Source organism: Heterodontus francisci, chromosome 19, assembly GCF_036365525.1.
Source record: "Heterodontus francisci isolate sHetFra1 chromosome 19, sHetFra1.hap1, whole genome shotgun sequence".
In the NCBI taxonomy this organism is placed as follows: domain Eukaryota; kingdom Metazoa; phylum Chordata; class Chondrichthyes; order Heterodontiformes; family Heterodontidae; genus Heterodontus; species Heterodontus francisci.
This window is the reverse complement of record NC_090389.1, coordinates 76,350,390-76,364,226: the sequence shown is the minus strand read 5'-3', so window position 1 is coordinate 76,364,226 and position 13,837 is coordinate 76,350,390. Positions and strand designations below refer to the sequence as shown.

Here is a 13,837-nt window from a genome sequence, read left to right as displayed (position 1 = left end):
AGCTGGAATGTCAGAACTATGTGTCCTGGTCTGTCGGAAGACCTTACACAAATCAACGATTCTCGGAAGCCCGCCATCATTAACAACGAGCTCAGTAGACTCAACGTAGACATTGCAGCACTTCAGGAGACACGCCTCCCTGCGAGTGGATCTCTCACAGAGCAAGACTACACCTTCTTCTGGCAGGGCAGGGATCCTGAAGAACCAAGCCAGAATGGAGTGGGCGTCACCATCAGAAACTCCTTGCTCAGCATGATAGAGCCTCCCCCAAATGGCTCGGAACGCATACTGTCCATCCGACTGCTCACCACCTCTGGTCCAGTACACCTACTCAGCATCTATGCTCCAACACTCTGCTCCCCACCTGAAGCTAAAGACCAGTTCTACGAGGAACTCCATAATATCATTAGCAGCATCCCCAACACCAAACACCTATTCCTGCTGGGGGACTTTAATGCCAGGGTTGGGGCCAACCATGACTCATGGCCCTCCTGCCTTGGGCATTATGGCGTTGGAAGGATGAATGAGAATGGACAGAGACAGCTTGAGTTGTGTACCTATCATAACCTCTGCATCACCAACTCGTTCTTTCACACTAAACCCTGTCACCAGGTTTCATGGAGGCACCCAAGCTCGTGTTGTTGGCACCGGCTAGACCTCATCGTCACAAGGCGAGCCTCCTTAAACAGTGTTCAAATCACATGCAGCTTCCACAGTGCGGACTGTGACACCGACCACTCCCTGGTGTGCAGCAAGGCTAGACTCAGACCAAAGAAGTTGCATCATTCTAAGCAGCAGGGCCACCCGCGCATCAACACGAGCGGAATTTCTCATCCACAGCTGTTACAAAAATTTCTAAATTCACTTGTAATAGCCTTTCAAAACACTCCCACAGGGGATGCTGAGACCAAGTGGGCCCACATCAGAGACGCCATCTATGAGTCAGCTTTGACCACCTACGGCAAACGTGCGAAGAGAAATGCAGACTGGTTTCAATCTCATATTGAAGAGCTGGAACCTGTCATAGCCGCTAAGCGCATTGCACTGTAGAACTACAAGAAAGCCCCCAGCGAGTTAACATCCGTAGTACTTAAAGCAGCCAGAAGCACTGCACAAAGAACAGTCTACAGAATACTAATACTGCCCTTAGCCCATATTTGGTGAAAGCAAATGCAACTGTCAGCAGTGTTTGCATCAGCTTCCCCAGGCAAGGGAGGGGTACTGTGAAAGCATGCAGTCATGGCATAAAATCTGTGATACAGGCCATAATACTAACAAAAAGGAGTGGCTTCATTCACAGTTTATAGGGCCTCCTGTTTAAACTAAACCAGGATTTATTAGAGGGCTGGGGTTCAGCTGTCGAGCAAAGGATGAGTAAATACTCACAGTGAGGGCAAATTGGCTGCCAACTAGAATGGTGCATCCTGACTCAAAATAGCAAAAGGGAGAAGATGGTATGAAGGATGGAATGCAGAGAGCCTGGAGAAGCTGGATCATTCTCCTTAGAGCAGAGAAGTTTAAGGGGAGATTTAATAGAGATGTTCAAAATTATGAGGGGTTTTGATAGTGTAGATAGGGAGAAATTGTTTCCGATGACAGGAGGGTCAGTAACCAGAGGACACAGATTTAAGATAATGGACAAAAAAAGCCAGTGGAGAGAGGAGAACATTTTCTTTACTCAACAAGTTATGATCCAAAATGCGCTGCCTGAAAGGATGGTGGAAGCAGATTCAATTGTAACTTTCAAAGGGGCAATTAGCTATATACTTAAAAAGGAAAATTTTGCAGAGATATGGGGAAAGAGTAGGTAGTGGAACTAATTCGTAGCTCATTCAGAGAGCTGGCACAGGTACAATGAGCCAGATGGCCTCCTTCTGTAACGTAGCTAAGATGTTAAAAATATTGTAGGTGGGAATTACCGCAAAACTGGAAAAATAATGCTTAAATATTTGTATACAAATAAGATTTAAAATAGATTTAAAAACACGTACATCCATGTAATATCCTTGATTTGTACAATTCATAGAATCATAGAATGAAAGGGCCAGCCATAACCAACAGCACTGATTTGTGCTTTTTCACAGAAAAATAGCTGAAACTGCAGAGTACAATTTGCTAATCACTGCTGCTGCTGTGTGAATCTCTCTTTCTGTGAGGTAATTTAAGATACTGATGCTTTTACAAGAGAGCTGCAGCACAATGCAAAACTTTCTTCTCTAATTTTTTTTTCACGTCTTCTCGGGTTTTGAATATCTGAGAAGGAAGCGATCGCAGGTTTGGAACTTGCTTGGTATGTTCTGCAATGAAAAGTGTACAGTGTTTGTATGTCCTATCAAAGCTGTTATTTAAGCACTGCACTGATTCTTAGATCTAAAGCAGATGTTTAAAGAGGTCCTGATGTAAATGAAACAGTTCCTCTGTGTTATGTGTCATGAAATCATAAATCTGTACTTTATAAAAGGGACATCAATTTTATTATGCGGAGTGCACAGACGATATCCGCCCTGTAATCTTAGTAACCCATGAAATGAATGTACTTCATGCTAGGAATCAAGGGGTTAAGAGATTAACCTGGCCTGGCTTCAGAATCCCATTACAGGCTCTATTCTGAGGTGTTAAGCAGTTCGGTAACAGCATCACCCATTCAGACCTTTAACTGTAAACAGGCTGTCTGTAACAGGATTACGAGGCCCAGACCAAAGACTGCTACTAGTGTCTGGGCCAAAGTGAAAACACTGGGTTCTTTCAGGCAAAATGGCATCGGGAATGAGTGTAATATTGGTGTCTCAATCCTGCCCTATCTTCAGGATAAGGCCCATGGAAATCACTGGGAAAAACTGAACCAGTATTCGAGCTCTGGTTGGCATCTCACTGACACAATGCAATGGAGTGCACTTAAAAAAACAAGATTCACACAAATGAATCCTTCACCGCAGGGGCAATGGAACTTGAAGCTGCAAGGCAAGAGCTGCCTTTGGAAGTCTGTGTCACTGCATTTTACCTCTGGAATGTTATTTAACTGTCTGCAATTTTCAAACTACGCAGAGAACAGGCACAACGTCCTCAGCCTGATGCAGCAGCGCATTAACCGGTGCCAATAAAACTTCTTAAAAATTCAGTCTCGGGATGTGGGCATCACTGACAAGGTCAGCATTTATTGTCCATCCCTAGTTGCCCCCAGAAGGTGGTGGTGGATGTTCTTCTTGCACCACTGTGGCAGTTTGATGCAACATAATGGCTTGCTCAGCCGCTTCAGAGGACAGGTAAGCATCAACCACATTGGCTTTGGACTGGAGTCACATAGAGGCCAGATGGGTAAGTACAGCGGGTTGCCCTCCATAAATGATGTCAGTGAACCAGCTGGATTTTTACAACAGTCCAGTATCAGTCAAGATAGTTTTTTTTTTACATCTTAGGTAGACAGAGGCAAATATAAATGTCTATCCAGCACTTTCACAGCACTTTAAACAGGAGTGTATTCACATACCTACAAATCCAGAGCCCAAAAAATGAAATTAAATCTACCTTTCACTTCTCTAACAGTGTTACATTTCACAGCACTTTCTGTACTCATCCAGAGGTTGCACAGTAGCACAGCACAAGGAAAGCAAACACCAACACAGACTAGTTTGGCCGAATGGCCTGCCTCCATGTTGTAAATTCTGTCGTTAAGACCAGGTGAGCAATGTGTCTAGGGGTCTGTTACTATCTTTACCTGGTCTTATTGTAACAGAATTTAATTTTAAACACACTGTGTTTTGAGCTCCCCCTGTATGAGTCCTGGTTCACAACTTTCCAATTATAAGACAAAGAAATGAGCACAAACAGGCTTTCTGTGATTTAAAGAAGAAAGATGAAATTTATTAAACCTTAAACTTAAACTCTAATACGGTTCACACCTATGGATATACGACGTGCCCATGCTAGCATGCACACAAGATACACACATGCAAATAGGGACAGAAAAGAGCAGAGAAAAAGATAGGTGGAACAGTTTGTGGCCATTGTTTCAACATTGTCTGGGACTATGCAAATATCCTTCCAGTCAGGGCTTGCAATTTTAAGTTTTTGTTCATGTGGCGAAATCATGTGTGCCTCAGTCTTGGCAGATGGAGGGTTTGCCTGACACTATGTATTTCTATGTATAAGGAGCTGTGATTCAAATGCTACTACATTAAGTAACTCATTTGGATGCTGAGTTGGAACTCCGATTGAATGAATCAGGAGTTCTGTTGGTAACACTGTTAGAGAAGTGAAAGGTAGATTTAATTTCATTTTTTGGGCTGTGGGTTTGTAGGTATACACTCCTGTTTAAAACCCAAACTTGGCATCACCTCATCACTATTCACTAATTTACCTTCTCTTCCCTTTCACTCTTTCCAACCTGGGCGTTGTCTGAAAAAGAAAGCACAGTCCTACTGAGCATTGAACAGAATGGGCAAGATTTTAACCCATTCAAAACCCATCCACTTGCACAGAATAAAATTGTGCCCAAATGTATTCTAAACAGGTGGAGTCTGATGCTGGGGAGTAAATACCGAGAAGCATATGTGAATTCATTTCTACATGCTTTTGTGTGGCGTCTCAGTGGCTGGCAAGATGCCAGGGAGGAAATGGCCTCCCATGATGATACGAGGCTAAAGTAGGAGCAGAGATGAGCAAAGAAGAGAAGAAAATTGTGGAAAATGGCACTAAAGCAGTTGGATCAGTCTTTACAAAGTTATTATTTTAAATTAAAAACTTCAATGCAGCCCAATTTGTGCTTCCTATCAAATCTAATAAAATTGCACACTGCAACAGCTGAAGTGTGTGACTTACAGCTTCAGTCACTTATTTATTTTCAGTTCGATCTCTATCATACCACTGTGCTTCAGCTCAGCTACATGGTCTCATCAGTGGCAGGCAGGCTTAACCTGGGAGGCCAGGTCCATGACCACTGGATCCTGGCACATAGCGGATGGCTGCTGCTTTCTGAGAAGGCTCATTCAGACGTGCTTGATGGAAAATCACTGGCCACTGAGCTATAACATCACAACCATGGCTGACCCTAGCACTACAGTCGTCTGAGAGTGCTATCTATTAAAGACAGTACTTGCACTTGTAAAACACCTTTCTACATCAAAATATCTTCAAAGTGCTTCACTCAATTAATTACTTGCTTTGAATTGCAGTGATTGTTGCTTTGTTGGCAAACAGGCATGAGGCAAATGATCGGTAAATCTGCTTTGATCATGTTAGTTGAGGGGGGACAATATTGTTCCAACTCCTGCTCTGCTCATCGGAAACAAATTTCCAGAGGGATTCTTAAACAGGCATGAACTACAATTTGCATATGCAGGAAGTCTAACACCTGCTTAAGGCGGCTGCCTGACACGTCTCAAAACTGGCCCCGATGAATTTAGCAGTGGCCCGAGCGCTCACATGTATTGGGCGCGTGCTGCCCCATTGCTAAATTTGTCAGCTTTGTGCCCTTTTGACTCCAGAACAATGGGGGCAGTGCATGTCAATTTCTAACCTGACAAGCCCATAATTAATTGCTACAAAACAATTGACAATTGGATTTTTCAAATATCCCATTCCAATTTTTTCTTATCCTTTCCTAAAGATGCTACATCATGTCAATAGCCAATCAATTCTGGTACCTTAACCAAGTGGCTATTTTTCATAGGGACATTAGCTGGTTATGCCTTTGCAAAGCAAGTCTGAAAAGAAATGCAGTGGTTTTTCTCCAGGTTCATCCTGAGCAGCTCCGTAACGCAGGACTCTATGCTCGACAGGTTGTTCCCAGGGACGCACACCAAGATAAACATCAACTCCTGCTGGAGGACCATCAACTCGGTGAAAGACGCACTTTGTTCTGCCCGAAACTTGCTGGTCTTCCAGTGCAAAGAGCTGTTTGTGACCGAGTGTTGCAGACTGGCACATTCCAAGGGCCATGACTACATGCTGAAGGACGCACTAAAGCTTGGGGCAGCCGCCGCAAAGGCTCAATGGGGAAAGACCACTGTGTAAGGTCCTCCCACCATAGTGAACAGGGGGGCTGCAGCTTGTGTAAAACCCCTCGGGCTGTATGCACCAGAGAATGTTTTTGGTATGTAATGCAAATGTACATTGTAAATATAACTTGTCATGGCAAGTGTAGTGAAGCACCTCATGTACTGTATTGAAAGAAACTAATTGTACTGCACTTTATGTAATATCCAATTTGAATTGTTTTGTAATTTTTTTAATTAATTTTATGAATAAAGTATATTTTTGGAAAAAAAAAGTTGGGGGAGTGTCAACACAGTCAAGCCTGATGCTGTTCTAACCCGATGTGTAGACATAAACACATGCGCACACACACTCTCCCTTTTCAGCAGGAATTATTGGATAGTCGTCAAGGGACAAAACTCAAACTGTTTCCTTCCTTTCCCAGGAGGAATAAATAATCCCACCCATTTAACACAAAATCACATAGTTGCTGTACAGTGAGGGGCTGTGGGATACATTTTTTATCGTGTGAGTGGGTTAACCTGATAACTCCCAAGGAAGCCTGTATGTCATTTGTGAATTTGGTCAGTGCCTCATGTAGGATATAATTAATATTGCATCCGCAGTCACCAGTAATTCTGTTCAAACAACATGTCGGGTGAGTAATTAAAAATAAATAGTAAAAGGTACAAGTAAATATTAATTTTAGAAATGTACTTTACTAACAATCAAATTGGACCACTTCTGATAATATCACTGCAAACCATATTTGGTTTCCACAACCTGTACTCAACAGACACCTTTGTGAAATAGGAAATGATTTTTTGTAGATTTTTTTATTGCCTCTGCTATGATTCATAATTTCCTTCACAATGTTTAGCTTTCTTCCCCTTTCTCTAGGTGGAGGCTCACATCTCCACTTAATGCTGTTTTGATCTAGTTGCTAGGAGACACGAAGAAATAGCCCCAAGTGACTCTCCTGGCAACTTATTTATTTTAAAGTCCTGTTACCTATGACTGGTTGCTAAGTTTGTCAATGGTGGCTAGAAGTCATAGATGCCATGAAAGCATATTTTCTTCAGGATTTATGTTTCTATTATTTATTGATAAATAGATAACTACTTCTGAACAGAAACAAAAAATGATTTCCAGCTATGCTTCAAAGATAAATTTTCATGAGATATTTCAAGTGCTCCATTTTCTCCCCCTTCCCATTCTCTGATCTCACTGGTCTGTGATGTGGGCAGATGGTCAGCTCAGAGCCACTCCACTCACTGCCAAGACATGGCTGAGATTGGGAATCCAGATTGTAGTGAATCACAAGCATGCCCCACAATCCTATCACTCCAATAAACGAGTGCAATCCAGCTCCCTTGCTTTTCGAAGGAACTGCTTCATTTTGCTAGTATTTTTTTTAAAGTGGTATCTATGCCATTAATAAAAATTATTAAAGGCCTTTTAATCCTGAAGGAATTGCTGGAATATTTGCCCTTAGCATTTCCAGCAAAAGCATTTTGCTAGTAATTTTATATATTTTTTTGCCAACAATTTAAAAATATATAGGTTAGTACAACACTCACCCAGCTGCATGCTGTGATATTCAGACTGCTTACAGTCAGTATCCAAAATGGTGGACCTGGCAAATTTGGAAGAAAACAATTCAACAAAATTACTTTTGTAAAGAACTATAAGAAAAAGGAAAGAAAACAAGAAGAATTTTTTGAGCTTAGTTTTTTTCAGCTAGTGAAAAGGAACAAAGATCTTGCATTTATTTAGCACCTTTCACAATTTTGGGACACCCCAAAGCATTTTACAGCCAATTAAATACTTTTGAAGTGTAGTCACTGTTGGAATCTAGGAAATGTGACAGCCAATTTGCACATAGCAAGGTTCAGCCAACAACAGCAATATGATAATGACCAGATAATCTGTTTTTGTAATGTTGATGGAGGGATACATAATGGCCAGGACACCAGGGATAGCTCCTCTGCTCTTCTTCAAATAGTACCATGGGATATTTATGTCCATTTGAGAGGACAGGTGGGGCCTCAGTTTAATGATTCATCTGAAAGATGGCACCTCTGACCGTGCAGCACTTCCTCACTACTGCATTGGAGTGGAGTGGAACTTGAACCCCCATTCTGACTCAGAGGTGAGTGTGCTACCAACTGAGCCATGGCTGACACCATTATTTAGCAATTATGTGTGCAAACTCTAAGTGATTTTACGTATGAAAATTTAGCAGTCTAGATTTCACAAGATCACAAAATAAATACAGATGCGAAAATGTTTTTTTTTGGCCCATCTTATCTCATCCATCCAAAAAGACAAGCTAACAGCTACCTCACATCATCAACTGATTCTTGAAAAATCTATGGTTTTTTGACTTGGGTGCTGTATGAGGTGGTTCAGTGGCAGCACTTTTGCCTCTGAGTTGGTAAATTATGGGTTCAAGTCTCACTCCAGGGACTTAAGCTCATAATCTAGGCTGGCACTTCAATTCATCGCTGAGGGAATGCTGCATTGTTGGAGCTGCTGTCTTTTGGATGAGCCATTAAACACAGGCTGCCTTCTCATGTGGCTATAAAAGATCTATGGCACTATTTGAAGAAAAATAGTGCTATAGCCAATATTTATTCCTTAACCAATATCAATAAAACAGATTATCTGGCCAATAAACTCATTGCTGATTGTGGGAATTTGCTGTGCACAAATTTTTTCCTGTATTTCAACAGTGACTACACTTCAAAAGTACTTCATTGCTGTAAAGCACTTTGGGGCATCCTGAGGTTATGAAAGGTCATATATTCCATTCCAAGTGTTGATTACTCTTTCACTGAAAATCGATATAAAATGGAAACCAATCTCACCGTACTGAACTATTCTATTAAATGATTTGACTGTTATGAAGCAGGCTTATGAGTCCAATTTATCAAAAGAAAAAGAATGAAATTACTTTTTTTAGGGGCAATGAATTGTTACTCAGGCATGTTGGGAGTAAAACCCTGTTTACCAAGTGGCGAGTAACTTTTAAAACATTTGTGCAGTGCCCGTCTGCAGACACAGCCACCTGTAGACAGCCTTTAGCTGCATCAGTCTTCTGTACTCCAGGAGGTACTCTAGTGACTAGGAAATAAAGAGAGTTTGGTATTGACATTGGTGCTTTTCATGAAGGGGATATTTATTGCCAATGATTTATTAATATTCTCACATGAGATTTATTTTGGGATTAGCCTATTGAGGACTGCTCTTCCTACAGGAAGATGAAGGTTCGCTCATTGTGTTGGTTCTCCAGCACATGCAAGTGTAGAGCCGTAGAACACAACATTTGTGTTCCCAATCCTCACCAGGCCATTGCACAGAGAAAGAGACACATCACATTTACGTAATACTTTATCACATCTCTCCAAAATGTTTCAAAGTGCCTCACAGACAATTAATTAATTTGAAGTAGAGAGACTTAATGAATTTGTGCACAGTTGATTCCTATAAACAACAAGTGGCTAAATGACCAGTTAATCTATTTTTTGCTGGTGTTGTTTGAAAGAAAAATTTAACAAAAGATTGTCAATTTGTTCCTGAAACATATGAACAACAGATGAAGTGTCAGTTTAACTTCTCATCTACTGCACTGAAGTGTTAGCCTAGCTTAAGCCTGCAACTGTTGGATTGGGACTTGAATCCATGAGCTTCTAACTCAAAGGCAAGAGTATGACAAACTGAGTCAAAGCAACAACTGGATGGAGCCTAAGAAAGGAGAGATGCTGTCACGGACAGAGTGAAAATCACCATACGATTCATCCCTGAGTCCACACAGCAGAAGAGCTCCACTGTCAGAAGTCACTTGGCCACAGGTCAACCCAAGGAACTCGGGGAAGAAACCTTTAGTGAGAACTGTTTAAGTTGCAATGAGTACAAGGATATTAATTGTATTGACAAAATGTGTTGAATCAGGTCATCAAACCATGGGAGGGATTTGCAGCACCTGGCCAACTGTTTCTGGCCTGAAAAATGAGCAACCAGCATTTGAAAGTCTAGTGGGGACTTGTGCTCCCAGTTGTCCACTTAAGTTAACTTTTAGGCAGGACTTTAAAAGGACACCCAGCACTCATGCTCAAAACAGGTAGGAGGCTTTTTAGATATGTAAATCGGGGTCCTACACAACATATCAAAATGCCACTCACATTTCTCTAGGCCTAATTAGTGTTCTTTAAAGAAGGGAGAGCGGGGAATATATTAGTAAAAGAAAAATTTGACATTATTCAAAAACTTAATTTTTAAAATTCATTCTTGGATGTGAGTGTCACTGGCAAGGCCAACATTTATTGCACATCCCTAATTGTCACAGTTAAGATGGAGCTTGTATTTCTCAAAACAGTTTCTGAGTTGATCAGAGTTTTACTTCACTGGCAGCCCGAGTCCTGATGAAGAGTCACTATCCCAAAAAACTCCTTTCTTTTCTCTTTTCAAGTTGTCTATACTGTATATTTGCAGCAGTCTCTGTTGTAATTTCAGATTCCCAGCACACATTTTTAAAAAAAATCTGCACTTGACTCATAATTTGTGATATTAATTTCTCACTTGTGTTATCTGTGTCAACTTTCATTTTAATTTTCTGTTTCAGCGAGTGGTATCTGAATGGAAACTACCTGGTGATCATGGCAACAGCCACGGTCGTTTTGCCTCTGTCGTTAATGAAACAACTCGGTGAGTCTCAATTACAGAATCTTGTGCATGTGTAATATTTCTGTGAAACAGTGTGACAAGATCAGCTTTCAATGCCTTTGATTAGTGCATCACCTTGAGATAGTAGATAGGCATAAAAATTTTCATAATTTTTCCAGTAAAGACAATTATATAGTTTAAGAGCTGTGTAACAGCACATCTTTAGAACACAAAAAAATTGGAACAAGTAGTCCATTTGGTAGAGTTTGACTGCTTCCCTGAAGCATACGAGAGGATGGGCCTTACTTTAAAGATCCGGAAAGCATGAGTTTGCTCTTGCAGTTCCCTGTGTGGTAAAATCCTAATATGGCGGAAAGGATATCTTGGAAGGAGATTCCCTGTAGACCACATTGGGGCATCACCTACCAGTCAGCCCTAGCGTGATATTGGCTAAGTATGGAGGGCCAGATGGTCGCCAGCCGAGTGCTGTTCTTGGGCAAAGAATAGTGCACATATACATAAAGGTTTAAGGAGAGCTGCCTCATTCTCTCTGACAACTGGATTCCAGATCCAGGCTACCAGTTAGCAAGTAAAAGTGACTGAAGTGCATCCAGTGGCATTGTGAACCTTGAACACATTTCTGCTGTGCTTTTAGCTGAATATCTTGTCTCTGCTCCAAGCAGTTCTGGATAATGTGGTATAAGACCAACAGCTCGGTCACATGAGCAAAGCATGATTGCGAATGTTGGTTGAGACACATAACCTGGATCTTCGAGCCTATGGGCACCAAATGCATTGCACCAGTGCTCATGTTAATACACTGGCTGGTGGCATGTGACTGCGACCATTGTGCACTTAAGATTATTAGTGGACCCTTTTTCCCATCACGGTTGTGTTTAAATGAAGACGTTTGCTGAAATAATAAATTTTTTCAAGAATTATATAGAATTACATACAAATAACAGCACAGAAATAGGACATTTGGCCCAACTGGTCTATGCCAGCTTCTGTGATCTTTCCACCCTACTTCATCTCACCCTAACTTACCAAGCTTCCCCTTAAATGCATCTATGGTATTCGTCTCAACTACTCCATGTGGTTGCAAGTTCCACATTCTAATCATTCTCTGGGTAAAGAAGTTTTTCCTGAATTCCTTTTGCAGTTATTGGTGATTATCATATCTATGACCCATAGTTTTGGTCTACCCCACAAGTCGAAACTATGGGCTGGATTTTACGGGCTCCCCCAAGGCGGGATCAGAGGCAGAGGGGCACAGGGTATCACGATGGTGACGCGGGGGCGGGGGCAGCACGGCAGAGGGCCCCGTCGCCTCCCCTTCACTCAGCGATCTTTCTGAGGGGTGGGATAGGCCAACAAAGACCTTCCCGCCCAGAGGCCAATTGAGGCCCTTAAGTGGCCTAATAATGGCCAATTAGGGGCCCTTCCTGGCTCCGCTGGGATCTTACCAGCAGTGGGGGTAACCTCCGCTGCGCAGGGAGGACACCTTGTAAAATGAGGTGCCCTCCCTGTAGGCTTGAGGGGGGGGTCTCTCCATGGGCAATTTGTGACCCACGGAGGACCCCCATCAGGAACCAATTCACCCCCCGGGACTCCCCTCCCCCTGGACTGCAAGACCACCCCCAGCCCTCCCTCACCATGGCGTTCCGGACTGGCCCCAGCAAGCCTGCCTCACCTACCTCTTGTCTGGGGTTCCAGTGCTGGGCCTGGGTCTGAGGCCTCTGCAATACTGGCAGTGGCCACTACTCCTGATGGTGCTGCCGATATTGATGAGCTGCCGGTCCTCTGATTGGCCAGCAGCTCTTGGAGGTGGGATCCCTGTCCCTTTAGAGTCTTTAAAAGTACAGGGATCCCACCTCCGCAAACCTTGACACAAAAAGACCAGAGGGTTGCTCCAGGGGGCCAAATGCAGAGGCGGGGTTCCCCCCGCCTTGTCGGGCCGGTGCCTGGAGCACCTCCTCCAGCACAATATCCAGCCCTATGTCTACCTCATCAAACCCGATCATAATTTTAAAGACCTCAATTAGGTCACCCCTTGTCTTTTCTTGAGAAAAGAGCCCCAGTCTGTTTAGACTTTCCTGATAGAAACATAGAAAATAGGAGCAGGAGTAGGCTATTCAGCCCTTCGAGCCTGTTCCGCCATTCATTATGATCATGGCTGATCATCCAACTCAGGAACCTGTTTCCGCTTTCCCCCCATATCCTTTTATCCCTTTAGACTCAAGAGCTATATCTAACACCTTCTTGAAAACATACAATGTTTTGGCCTCAACTGCTTTCTGTGGTAGCGAATTCCACAGGCTCACCACTCTATGGGTGAAGAAATTTCTCCGCATCTCAGTCCTGAAAGGTTTCCCCCGCATCCTTAGACTATGACCCCTGGTTCTGGACTCCCCCACCATTGGGAACATCCTTCCTGCATCTACCCTGTCAAGTCCTGTTAGAATTTTATAGGTTTCTATGAGATCCCCCCTCACTCTTCTGAACTCCAGCGAATATAATCCTAACCGACTCAATCTCTCCTCATACGTCAGTCCCGCCATCCCAGGAATCAGTCTGGTAAACCTTTGCTGCATTCCCTCTATAGCTATAGCTTATTGCTGATATTTATAACCTCTCAGGAAAGGTAACCTAATTTAGAATGAATTGACTAATATCTAAGTAAATTATTGAATTCACGAACAGCTGTAAACTATATGCAAAATCATAGTTATTGTCTGAAAGGAGTCTGTATCCAGAACTGGAACATGGCAAATAAAATCAAAAGCCACTACACAATCTCTTCCAGACCATTGCCACAAACATGCCCCCAGTGCAATGGAACGTCAAATTGTTCTGCAACTGCCCACCATAGCCCCCAACGGCCCACACACAAACACTGATGTACAAGGGCACCCAGATCCCTCTGTACAGCAGAATTCTGCAGTCTCTCTCCATGTAAATAATCTGCTTTTCTATTCTTCCTGCCAAAATGGACAACCTCATTTTCCCACAATATACTCCATTTGCCAAATTTTTGCCCACTTAATTAACCTATCTATATGTCTTTGCAGACACTATGTGTCCTCCTGCCAACTTGCCTTCCTACCTATCTTCGTATCGTTGGCAAATTTGACTACAATACACTCAGCCCCTTCATCCCAGTCACTAATATAGATCGTAAATAGTTGAGGCCCCAGCA

General features: G+C 42.6%; 1 protein-coding gene across 1 annotated transcript in view; it reads left to right on the top strand.

Annotated features, from left to right (window-relative positions):
• slc38a3a (solute carrier family 38 member 3a) overlaps positions 1-13,837 on the top strand; it is a 144,482-nt gene that overhangs the window by 78,790 nt on the left and 51,855 nt on the right. Inside the window, exon 8 of the mRNA XM_068052033.1 lies at positions 10,598-10,680. Coding sequence (XP_067908134.1) covers positions 10,598-10,680 — 83 coding nt within the window. The remainder of the gene's footprint in view (positions 1-10,597; positions 10,681-13,837) is intronic.